General features: G+C 36.6%; 1 protein-coding gene across 2 annotated transcripts in view; it reads left to right on the top strand.

Moving 5' to 3' along the window:
- Nucleotides 1-11671, top strand: part of LOC126470053 (trehalase-like) — a 251945-nt gene extending 240274 nt beyond the window's left edge. For both annotated transcript variants that reach the window (XM_050097556.1, XM_050097555.1), the window contains one exon: nt 4789-11671. In XM_050097556.1, the coding sequence (XP_049953513.1) occupies nt 4789-4918 (130 nt within the window). In that variant the 3' untranslated portion in view covers nt 4919-11671. The remainder of the gene's footprint in view (nt 1-4788) is intronic.
- Nucleotides 11672-13667: the final 1996 nt, after the last annotated feature.

The following is a 13667-nucleotide window of genomic DNA, read 5'->3' as shown; positions in this document are numbered from 1 at the left end:
TTAAAAAATTTCCATCTCTTGGGTTATACGGAGTCATACTGAGAAAATACGAAGAAATAGAAGTATATAAATCTTACATGAAAGTGAGAGCTCACACAGTAAAATGAAATCAAAAAGAAATATAATTGGTAGGTAGTCAGAGAAAAAGATACACAGAGAAGAAGTCAGATATGGTAGGATTATTTCTATTAATACGAAAAGGAATATGATGAAAATAATGTGCAGTAGATGAATGTCTGAGCCACAGCACCTTGGACATGAGATGCAACACCTAGAATACAATCTGAAGAGCAATGAGCACTCCACCAGTTGCATAAAAGGTATCATGATACCTAACATCTGTCAGAGTGACCCATCAGAAGAAGAAATGTCAGGTACAGCCTTTCTTCCATACGGCCCAATGTTGATAGACAGAATTGGCCATATATTGTGCAAACATAGGGTAAGGACTGTTTACAAACTGACCAAGAAGACCAAAGAGAGTCTTACATTAGGAATAAACAAAAGAAAAGAGACTGATTCACAATATTGGGAATGTACAGCACACTGTGTTCATTGGGAAAAGTCTATGCTGCAATGGTTAGACTATCAGTCGATACTAGGATCACCAAAAATAAATGATATTTCAAGTAGGAACAGGTAGGTAAATTGGCCTTGACACAATAGCCACCATGTGAGACTAGCCACAAAATAAAATTTACCAACGCACAGGTTCTCAGTGTGGGGAAGAGCTACCTCATCCATTTGTTCAGGGAAGCCATTGAAATTCACAAATATGCCAATAAGTTTAACAAGAAAGAAGAAAACATCAAAATAAATGTATCCTGAATTCTGGTGCTACAGCAAATGACCATTGCAGGTAATAAGGGGAGCACCACAGAAGTAACAAGCAGGGAAAAGGCCTCAGAGCTCGGAGCAACAAGTACATATAATCTCTAGCTGCAGGAATTACTCCAGTCCACCACCAACAATGGAGAGTGAACCTTTGTCAGTGCCCACTACACATACTGATGAAATGTTGGAAAAAACATTAAAGAAACATCAGCCAAAGATCCTATGACAAAAGTCAACAGGCAATACATCAACAAGTAGCAATGAAGACCTCAATAATTCTATGTCATTTGTAAATAACTCAGTTGAAACACTTTCACATTTACAGTTCAAATAAGATTCTTTTTAACTTCCTAGTTTTTCATATGTTTTTCTTAACCATTTACATTGGTGATGTAATGCTTCAATACAATCAACTGGAGGTATTCACAACTAAACGTTTTCAGTACAGTACAAGTTTTAGTAATGCAGATTTTGCTATAGAATACTAAAGAAAGGGGACAGGCAAAATGCAAGGGGAAGATGGGAGCCAACTGATGGCAGCCCTGCAATCAATAATTGTTTCTTCCATTGTAACATACAACATCTTTTCTCTTTTAGGTCATTTATGTATAACAAAGAGCATTCAAAACCATACCATGCAGAAAGATTTTATATCATATTGTGAAAACTGACGGGAAATAAAAAATGAATTTGTATTATCAGGTTGTTGTTGTTGTTGTTGTTGTTGTGGTCTTCAGTCCTGAGACTGGTTTGATGCAGCTCTCCATGCTACTCTATCCTGTGCAAGCTTCTTCATCTCCCAGTACCTACTGCAGCCTACATCCTTCTGAATCTGCTTACTGTATTCATCTCTTGGTCTCCCTCTACGATTTTTACCCTCCACTCTGCCCTCCAATACTAAATTGGTGATCCCTCGATGTCTCAGAACATGTCCTACTAACCGATCCCTTCTTCTAGTCAAGTTGTGCCACAAGCTCCTCTTCTCCCCAGTTCTATTCAATACCTCCTCATTAGTTATTTGATCTACCCATCTAATCTTCAGCATTCTTCTGTAGCACCACATTCTGACAGCTTCTATGCTCTTCTTGTCTAAACTATTTATTGTCCACGTTTCACTTCCATACACGGCTACACTCCATACAAATACTTTCAGAAACGACTTCCTGACACTTAAATCTACACTCAACGTTAACAAATTTCTCTTCTTCAGAAACGCTTTTCTTTCCATTGCCAGTCTACATTTTATATCCTCTCTACTTCGACCATCATCGGTCATTTTGCTCCCCAAATAGCAAAACTCCTTTACTACTTTAAGTGTCTCATTTCCTAATCTAATTCCCTCAGCATCACCCAACTTAATTAGACTACATTCCATTATCCTCGTTTTGCTTTTGTTGATGTTCATCTTATACCCTCCTTTCAAGACACTGTCCATTCCATTCAACTGCTCTTCCAAGTCCTTTGCTGTCTCTGACAGAATTACAATGTCATCGGCAAACCTCAAAGTTTTTATTTCTTCTCCATGGATTTTAATTCCTACTCCATACTTTTCTTTTGTTTCCTTTATTGCTTGCTCAGTATACAGATTGAATAACACCGGGGATAGGCTACAACTCTGTCTCACTCCCTTCTCAACCACTGCTTCCCTTTCATACCCCTCGACTCTTATAACTGCCATCTGCTTTCTGTACAAATTGTAAATAGCCTTTTTCTCCCTGTATTTTACCCCTGCCACCTTCAGAATTTGAAAGAAATATTCCAGTGAACATTGTCAAAAGCTTTCTCTAAGTCTACAAATGCTAGAAATGTAGGTTTGCCTTTCCTTAATCTTTCTTCTAAGATAAGTCGTAGGCTCAGTATTGCCTCACGTGTTCCAACATTTCTACGGAATCCAAACTGATCTTCCCTGAGGTCGGCTTCTATCAGTTTTTCCATTCGTCTGTAAAGAATTCACGTTAGTATTTTGCAGCTGTGACTTATTAAACTGATAGTTCGGTAATTTTCACATCTGTCAACACCTGCTTTCTTTGGGATTGGAATTATTATATTCTTCTTGAAGTCTGAGGGTATTTCACCTGTCTCATACATCTTGCTCACCAGATGGTAGAGTTTTGTCAGGACTGGCTCTCCCAAGGCTGTCAGTAGTTCTAATGGAATGTTGTCTACTCTGGGGGCCTTGTTTCGACTCAGGTCTTTCAGTGATCTGTCAAACTCTTCACGCAGTATCGTATCTCCCATTTCATCTTCATCTACATCCTCTTCCAGTTCCATAATATTGTCCTCAAGTACCTTGCCCTTGTATAGACCCTCTATATACTCCTTCCACCTTCCTGCTTTCCCTTCTTTGCTTAGAACTGGGTTTCCATCTGAGCTCTTGATATTCATACAAGTCGTTCACTTTTCTCCAAAGGTCTCTTTAATTTTCCTGTAGGCAGTATCTATCTTACCCCTAGTGAGATAAGTCTCTACATCCTTACATTTGTCCTCTAGCCATCCCTGCTTAGCCATTTTGCATTTCCTGTCGATCTCATTTTTGAGACGTTTGTATTCCTTTTTGCCTGCTTCATTTACTGCATTTTTATATTTTCTCCTTTCATCAATTAAATTCAATATATCTTCTGTTACCCAGGGATTTCTACTAGCCCTCGTCTTTTTACCTACTTGATCCTCTGCTGCCTTCTCTACTTCATCCCTCAAAGCTACCCATTCTTCTTCTACTGTATTTCTTTCCCCAATTCCTGTTAACTGTTCCCTTATGCTGTCCCTGAAACTCTGTACAACCTCTGGTTTAGTCAGTTTATCCAGGTCCCATGTCCTTAAATTCCCACCTTTCTGCAGTTTCTTCAGTTTTAATCTACAGTTCATAACCAATAGATTGTGGTCAGAGTCCACATCTGCTCCTGGAAATGTCTTACAATTTAAAACCTGGTTCCTAAATCTCTGTCTTACCATTATATAATCTATCTGATACCTTTTAGTATCTCCAGGATTCTTCCATGTTTACAACCTTCTTTTATGATTCTTGAACCAAGTGTTAGCTATGATTAAGTTATTCTCAGTGCCAGGTGGCTTCCTCTTTCGTTTCTTAGCCCCAATCCATATTTACCTACTATGTTTCCTTCTCTTCCTTTTCCTACTCTTGAATTCCAGTCACCCATGACTATTAAATTTTCGTCTCCCTTCACTACCTGAATAATTTCTTTTATCTCCTCATACATTTCATTAATTTCTTCATCATCTGCAGAGCTAGTTGGCATATAAACTTGTACTACTGTAGTAGGCGTGGGCTTCGTATCTATCTTGGCCACAATAATGCGTTCACTATGCTGTTTGTAGGGGTATTATCAGGTAACAAATAGTAATTGAGTAATACTGCCTTGAATATAGATTTTGTTTTGAACCTACACTATGCTGCATACATAATGAAATGAATTTGGTGAGGGGTGAGGAGGGGGGAGATGAGCCATTAAGGAATAAAGTAACATTCCCTGACATAAACTAATTAAATCATTGAAGTTTTTGATTGAAGTGTGCTACTTTCAACATTTTTATGAAGTTTAGCCTATTTAGATAATTATACTGAATGTTCAAAACAATAATGATATAATGGTAATAATGATATCTGAATATGTTATTATTTGCATGAATAAATTAAACATACTAAAATAGAAAGTGAAACTTATCCACCATATAATACACTTGGATTATGAATAATCAATAAGTAAATTCAAACTAGTTTATTGCACAGGCTAAACAAGATAAAAAAATCATGTTACAAACTCTGGTGCTTTTGGATTTGCAGTATAGAGTGCAAGCCATTTTAATATCAGCAAAGAAATTTAGGATCCTATTCATAAATACAAATAAAAATAAGATGTAAGATCTGTACAAATTTGTGTTATTTTCGTATTCTTTTCCTTGAAACTTATTATACAGCATTATTCTTTCTTATAGGTTGCTGATGTATAAGAGATGGGCTCAAACTACCACATCACCAACTGCAGCCAGAACTCAGAGAAAGCGTGGAATCTTCCCAAAGCTTTGTGGAGGTTATACAGAATTAAAGGATCTCAACTTTGACTAAGTTTTATCATAGTTAGTCAGGTATATGGTTGATTTCCAGAGTTCACTATGGAATCTTGTGAGTGTATTTGAATCAAGGAAGAAAGTTGATAAAATTGTAATAAATCAGTGAGAATGCATTAAGAACAATCAGTATGAAAGCATTTACATTTAAATATGTTTATGCTATGTACAAGAAGAAAAGAAACTAGTTGTGTGATGTTCCTATATGTCTTATCTGAAAACTTGCCACTACAATAAACTGGCTCAGTCATTATTATTTTTACAATGAATCAGTTGCTCAATATTTATGTCAGACTGAATTGCCAGGACTATTTCTTAATGTGAATGTGACATTTTTGAGTTAGATATATTTGTTCATGTTGAACAAAGGAATGATTGTAGTATTCTGGCAAAACTGCCTGAGAAGTGAGTGCCAGGATATGATTACTTAGACTGTACGGTCTATTTGCCAACTTCGTGCCATAAAATATGTCTTTGCTAATTCGTGATAAATCAGTGACAATATTTCCATGTACAAGTCAGTAGGATTTTGTACCTCTACATATGGGACAGTTACAATGTAATAAATTTATTGGTGTTTTGTATAAACATTTGTGAAGCAGTACATGTATGATTCAAGATTATTTTAATCACAATATATTAAAGGTGATATAGTGTCTTCTATGTAGAAATCCCACACTATCCATGTTAACACCGTATATCTCTGACTTACTCATTTGATGTAAAAATGTTAAATATTGAAACAGAGATGAGCACAATAAAAAAAACTTCACAAACATAACTCATGCTGCCCTGCCAAGACAGATTTGTCAATTAGTCAACTTACTGGCTAGTAACACTTGCCCCAGAGGGATTTGTTATGAAATTTCAAAATTTTTGTCATTCACCAGTAAACTAACATGAGCTACCACATCCCCCAGCCCCCTTCCTCCTCAACCATTACTGTCTCCTGTCCTGGGTACACTCTTGCAAAATTACTGGAAAAATCTTCACAAGCTGAACTGCTACTGCCTTGTCAAGACAGATTCATCAATTTTTGTCATTCACCATCAATTGTGAGATAATATGAGTCCCCCCCCCCCTTCTCCTTCCTCAAACACTACTAACTCAGATGCTGGGTACAGTCTTGCATACTGTGCATATTTATATAGAACAATTATTACTGAAACAAGAAGTTGTGATCTGTATTCTTACCAAAAATCACAAGATAACCAATCTGCAGCAGTTAGTATGGAAATGCTGCAGTTAATTGTTTATATTGGTTATATATTACATCTACAAGCAAAAAATATGATTCTGAAGGAGGAAGGTAGAATGTCCAATTTATTCATACATTCATTGGATGAAAATTGAGCAGACTTTTCTATTTTTAGTGCACACATTTTTATCTCAGTTTGATTATTTTTTAAACATTAATGTACTAATAACTGCTGTCTGCTCACTGTGATATTTAAGAGAAGTGCACCAAAACTGAAAAGTTTAATCTCATATGATGAGATATTTTGAAGAACATCATACATATAAATAGGAAATTCTGACTCCAATTTCTGTATTTATAAATTTGTATCACTATGTAAGAATATTATCACCTTATTGACAAGCACTGTATTTTGGATGACCTCACCCCCCCCCCCCTGCCTCCCCTCTCACCGCCACATCTCATGTGTTTTTATGTTAATGGATATACTATATTGTATAAATGTAATGTAACTCTGATGATCATCTGAAAATGGTTATTTTTTGATGTAGCATGCATTTGTTGATTTGTATTATTTTATAAGCCACAGGTTACCATTTATGTTATAGTATGACAGTTCTCACATAATAGTTCTCACTGACTAAAATGAAATAATAAATCACCCCGGTAGTAAAATTAAGGCATTCCTCACACTGTCATGGTTGTTTGGCAGGTGGTGGTGCCACAGTGCCACAAGAGTGATGGCAGAGCAGTGTCACCATTTGTGCACATCATAGTGAAAGAGGCAACAATCCCATGTTGTCAACAAAGATCAGGCTCTTCTGTTACACTAGTCAACAGCAGTTTTGCCAGAAGGAATATGAATGACTTTTTTTAAAACATTTGTGGGTCTCGTATTCGAAAATGAAATCAATTTCTGCTTATCAGGCTCAGTTTTTCATATCTCATAACCCTCTATCTACCAAAATACTCAGAAAAAATCCTTGGTTATTCTGTGGGGCTTACTTTAACTGTTCTTCACAGGTAACTGATGAAAAATAAATATTATGTGCCAGGTATTCTCACACATGACACTTTGTTCAGAAATCCATCTCCAGAAAATATGGAGGTTTAGCAACATTGCTGAGTAGTCATACTCAAATGCCTTGTACCTTTGTATGTAGTACAAATTCTTTTTCTATAAATGTGGAGTGTAGGCTCTTATATGAAAACTTAAACCTACCTCCACTTATGCTGTTTGACATGCTACACTATTGATTTAGTAGTTAAAAGAATCACATCACACAGTCTTCACTGTTTCCATGATATGAAGAACCATTGGATCACACAGAAGATTATTATTCTGAACTCACAAAAATAATTACAGTCACCTCAGAAACAAAAACAAAATTGCAATACCCCAGTTTTCTACTCGCCTGTCAGTGCCAGTGATCATTGAAAACATGATAGTGACAGAAGATGAATACAGTGATGAACACACAGAAACTAGAAAAGGATATATGAATCCTGGCCCAGTATTGAAAGACCTTTGTTATCCACAGAGACAGATAAAATGGTGATTGTGATAAAAATGAGAATACTGCCCACACAGAAGAATTAAGATTATGGACTGTAATAAAAGAGAGGTGAATTCATACATATGGAAGATGTTTAGACCTTAGATCAGAAACAGCAGTGGCAAAATCAAAATGATATCAAATCAATGTAAGCCTGCAGGCTTTTGTGTCATTGACCATAAAATCTTCAGAGTCATTAGGTTGTGCCACACTCCTCTTCAAACTTCTTTACTGCTTGACATTTTAGTTCCTCTGCTGGAATCTTCTTCATGATTCTATTGGTGCCTCTGGGTTGCTGGGCACTGTCAAAAGACAGTATTGTGTTTGCTTTTAAAAGGCTTATTCTGCTGTACTTTTTTAAATATGTGGAGTTACTGGAAAAAATTTTCCAGCTGCAATTGATGGACCATTATAACTGGATAAATACTGGAAGCAGATGCTGACAGAGAGGAAGAAAAATACCATTCTTGACCCAAACTGAGTGGTAATAAACCTCTCATCTGAGGAATTCAGTGAATAAGCTATTGCAATGGTGAGCAAAGGTCTTTATTTCACGACTACACCAAAGAGAAGACCCACAGACGAAATCATCAGTGCTATTGAAGAATTTTTATTCACTCACTTGAAGTTTCAGAATGAGGAAATAAGATAGTATGTTTCAATAATTTTAAGTCAAGTGAAACCATTCTAGAACAACACATTCACATGGAAAAGGAAAGCTCCTAATGAACTAAAGAAACATGAATCCATTGTTGTCACTAGAGCAGATAACAGAAATGTGACTCCTGTTTTGTATACAGCTGAATACCACAAGAAGGTAGAACAACTATTGGTGGAGCAAGTGTGCTGTAACCTCAAATATGATCCAACAAACAAGATTGTTAGGAAACTGAAAAATCTCTTATCAGACTCCATAATGGGCAGCTCTACTAACAACAATCTGATGTGAAATTCACTTGTCTTACCTAGAATATATGGCCTACAGAAGGTTCATAAGAGAAGAAAGGAAGATTATAGTTTAATATCCCATCAACAGCTCAGTCATTACAGATGGAGCTTCACAAAGAAGGTTGTCCACTGAGACCAATAGTGAATAGTATTAATTCTACAATTTAATTTTTAGCTACACATTTATCAGGAAAACTAAAGTATCTTGTGAGAAAAATGAATTCTTTTGTGAAGGATTCAACATTTACTCAAAATATTATGCACAGTTGAAGTACTGCTACTGACATACTTGTGAACTTTGATGTCAATTCCTTATTTACAGACATCCCAGTAGCAGGTACTATGGAGATCATTGGGAACAAAATTGCTCTGAATATGTGTGACCAGGTCAAATTATGTTGCAGTTAAGTTATCTTAAATATAAAAAGGAATTTTATGCACAATGTGATGGTGTTGCTGTGGGCTTAACTAGTTACCTGTAGCAGCTGGCATTTTTATGGAGTATTTTGAACAAAAGATATTAATTAAGTAATGGAGAACTAAAACTGTCTTGTTGGCTCTGCTGTGATGAAGCCATGGTTGTATGGCCACACAACAGGAAAGAGCTACATAAATTCCATTATTTTCTGAATAACATCCTTCCAAAAATCAGCTTCACCATAGATATGGAGAGTGAGGTAGTCCTTCCATTTTTAGATGAGTTTATCTACAGAAGACATGATAATACTCTAGGCAATAAGTTTATAGAAAACCTACCAACATAAACAGGAATCTAGATGCTGCTTCACACTACCACCCAACCCAGAAACAAGCTGCTCTGAACACTCAGCCCTTATGTGTATTCAGAATCTGTGACAGTAAGAGCTTGCAATCAGACCTAAATTCCCTTAGAGGAACATTAATGGCTGATGGTTATGATGACCTTTACATAAATATGGCTTTCAAATGAAGTGATAATAATTCTAACAATAACAATAAGAATATTAACAATGAAAACAAGAAGAATGAGAAACATCGTGAACATTCAAAAGGTTACTGTTCTGCCTAGAGTAACTGACCACAAAGGCAGAATCCTCTGGGACACTGGGTTAAGGACTATGTTTTTCTAGTCAACACAAGGCAAAACACTTCTTCTAATCTATAACACATGTGCCTGGCTGCTTCAACACTGTGGGAGTATACGAAGTGATGTGTGATTGTGGTAAAGTATATATCAAACTAGAAGCATAGTAAAAGATGGAGTTAAAGAGCATAAACCCCACACATGTTTAAGACAAAAGAAAAAATAAGTCATAGTGGCACACCAAAAAGAATGCGACCAGGTTATGGATTTTAAGAACATATGTGTGCTACCTAGAGAAAGTAATATTTATAGGAGGAATGTCAGTGAAACAGTCAAAATATCTAAGAATTCTTCATGGTTGCTTGCTATAATGGAAGTAAATATCAAGCCACAGTGAGCAATGAACATAAACAGCTACCAGGAAACAGCTGAGGTAACACAAAAACAATAATATTTTGGATTCCCCCACTCTGTCGCCACCTGCTTTCAGTATTTACCCAATGGTGACAGTCCGACAATAGTAGCTGGAAGATTTTTATCCAGTAACTCCACTTCTTCGAATAATGCTTAAAAATAGCCTTTTTATTAGTGAATGTGACATTATCTTTCAATAGTGACTGCCATCCAGGAACACTATTGTAATCCTGAAGATGAGGGGTAGAAATGGTGAGCAGTGAAGTAGTTTGAAAAATATGACACATTCTAATGATTCGGAAGACTTTATCATAAATTATAGGGAAATTTCAGAAAAAAGAGTTGGTGAGTGCATCACATCAATTTAAAAAGAAACCATACTAAAAATTTATGTTTACACTGCAAGTTTATCTAGATTACAAAAGGTTTTATATTGCCTTCAGAATGGCCTGCGGTTATTTTACTTCAATTTTGAATAATATTAATCACATTGAATCACTGTGAATCAACAGCCCTAAAAAAACAGTGATCATTATGTTATTATTCCTTAAATTTAAATGCCATTACTTGACTGTAAGCTGAACTGATCCCACCTAATCAATACCAATAAGAGAAACAAACAGTTCCTATCTATAATCAATGTTACAAAAAGGATAATGTACTTATGCCTTTCACATTAGACAGTGCATGTATTGAACATTATTAAATTCATCTGTGTTTACACTTTCATCAAACTGAAGTTAACATACTACTACCAGTACAAGTTACTAGATGTTGTTACATTGTTACATTAGTTTAGTCTAGACTGAAAATAGATATGACTTTGCTTTCAGTTATAAAAGTAATTTCAGTATGTTAGCCATATTTCTTACACAGCAATGTATCACCTAAAGTGCACCAGACATAAAATACCATAATACCACTTTCAGTGCAAACACTATGAATATGTTACTTAAATTCAAGACACCATAATAACTAAGACTAATTGAGAAGATAACTAGTATATTGTCAAGTAGTGCTGTGAGACTACAAAATATGGAATTATCAACTTTTCTAAGTAAAAAGTTTTGTGAAAATCACTTGAGAAAAAATCTGTTAGGTACTCTGTTATGACCACAGACACTCTTCAGTGTTGTTTGTTGTGCAGTTTCTCCTTTGCCAATGTGGGAATTGCCTTATACAATCAAGGGAACTCTAATTATTGGGCAGTTGTATAGTTCTGCAACAAAAACAGAATAGTTTGATTTTAATTCAAAATAAAAATGTCTAGTTATTTATATTTGATACATCTTTTGGAGAGGGAGAGAGAGTGGAGGAGGAGGGAAATGGAGAGGGAGAGGGAGAGAGAGAGAGAAAGAGAGAGAGAAGAAAGACAGAGAGACAAGTAATGTGTAGTTCCTGTGTGTTTGTACCTTCATTATTTATATCAAAGTATACTGATATTTTTAAACAGTATTAGAATAAATGTTTTGTTTGGAATTATGGCAATGACTAGTTGTACTGACATATCTAGTGCTATTGCAGAGAAATGTTTCTAGTTTAAGGCCTTTCAATAAAGATATGTTCATTGTAGTTTGTCTATTTTGGTGTTTTTCCTATGCTGTAACAGGAATACCATATTTTCATTATGTTTTTGTACACAAAAGGACAATAGTTAAATCTGAGTAGTCACATTCTATACATTTTAATCTAGAGAGTGTTAAATGATGCAAAATTATGCTGAACACATGAATTTTTTTGTGTTGTGAAATATGAGCCACTATTTCTTTCTTTGACTAAATGTATTTATATGGTTGAAAATGCTACAAGAATTTAAACAAAAGACTGAAGCAACTTAAGATTCGAATATGTAGGTTTCACACATAAAATAATATAGTTGATAATAGGAAGAATTTGGGAAACATGGTAAACAGCAAATAATATGCAACTTCAAACATAGCATATATACAGCACAACGTGGACACTAACAACCATCTTTTTGTATGAGATGGTCTGGCAAAGCCAGACAGACTGTGCTCATTGTCCTTTGGTTATTAACTCAACTCATGCATACTCACAGACGTTCAACTATACTGTATTTTATTCTTTCACATAAAGATCCTGAACTATCCATATTTGTTAGGAAGTATACACATACTTCCTAACACATATATATATATATATATATATATATATATATATATATATATATATGTGTGTGTGTGTGTGTGTGTGTGTGTGTGTGTGTGTGTGTGTGTGTGTGTGTGTGTGTGTGTGTGTGTGTGTGTGTGTGTGTATATATATAATAGAGTGAAACATTCCACATGGGAAAAATATATCTAAAAACAAAGATGATGTGACTTACCAAACGAAAGCACTGGCAGGTCGCACTGGCAGGTCGATAGACACACAAACAAACACAAACATAAATACAAAATTCAAGCTTTCGCAACCCACGGTTGCTTCGTCAGGAAAGAGGGAAGGAGAGGGAAAGATGAAAGGATGTGGGTTTTAAGGGAGAGGGTAAGGAGTCATTCCAATACTGGGAGCGGAAAGACTTACCTTAGGGGGAAAAAAGGACAGGTATACACTTGCACACACACCCATATCCAACCACACATACACAGACACAAGCAGACATTTGTAAAGGCAAAGAGTGAAGAAGAACTCCAGAATTTCCTCTCCAACCTCAACTCCTTTGGTTCCATCAGATTCACCTGGTCCTACTACAAATCCCATGCCACTTTCCTTGACATTGACCTCCATCTGTCCAATGGCCAGCTTCATACGTCCGTCCACATCAAACCCACCAACAAGCAACAGTACCTCCATTATGACAGCTGCCACCCATTCCACATCAAATGGTCTCTTCCCTACAGCCTAGGTCTTCGTGGCAAACGAATCTGCTCCAGTCTGGAATCCCTGAACCATTACACCAACAATCTGAAAACAGCTTTCGCATCCTGCAACTACCCTCCCGACCTGGTACAGAAGCAAATAACCAGAATCTCCCACAGAAGAACCACAAAAGTGCCCCACTTATGACAGGATACTTTCCGGGACTGGATCAGACTCTGAATGTGGCTCTCCAGCAGGGATACGACTTCCTCAAATCCTGCCCTGAAATGAGATCCATCCTTCATGAAATCCTCCCCACTCCACCAAGAGTGTCTTTCTGCTGTCCACCTAACCTTCGTAACCTCTTAGTTCATCCCTATGAAATCCCCAAACCACCTTCCCTACCCTCTGGCTCCTACCCTTGTAACCACCCCTGGTGTAAAACCTGTCCCATGCACCCTCCCACCACCACCTACTCCAGTCCTGTAACCCGAAAGGTGTACATGATCAAAGGCAGAGCCACATGTGAAAGCACCCACATGATTTACCAACTGACCTGCCTACACTGTGAAGCTTTCTATGTGGGAATGACCAGCAACAAACTGTCCATTTGCATGAATGGACACAGGCAGACAGTGTTTGTTGGTAATGAGGATCACCCTGTGGCTAAACATGCCTTGGTGCACGGCCAGCACATCTTGGCACAGTGTTGCACCGTCCGGGTTATCTGGATACTTCCCACTAATACCAA

Source organism: Schistocerca serialis, chromosome 3 (assembly GCF_023864345.2).
Source record: "Schistocerca serialis cubense isolate TAMUIC-IGC-003099 chromosome 3, iqSchSeri2.2, whole genome shotgun sequence".
Taxonomy (NCBI): domain Eukaryota; kingdom Metazoa; phylum Arthropoda; class Insecta; order Orthoptera; family Acrididae; genus Schistocerca; species Schistocerca serialis.
The sequence above is the reverse complement of the archived record's forward strand: the minus strand, read 5'-3'. Positions and strand labels throughout refer to the sequence as shown.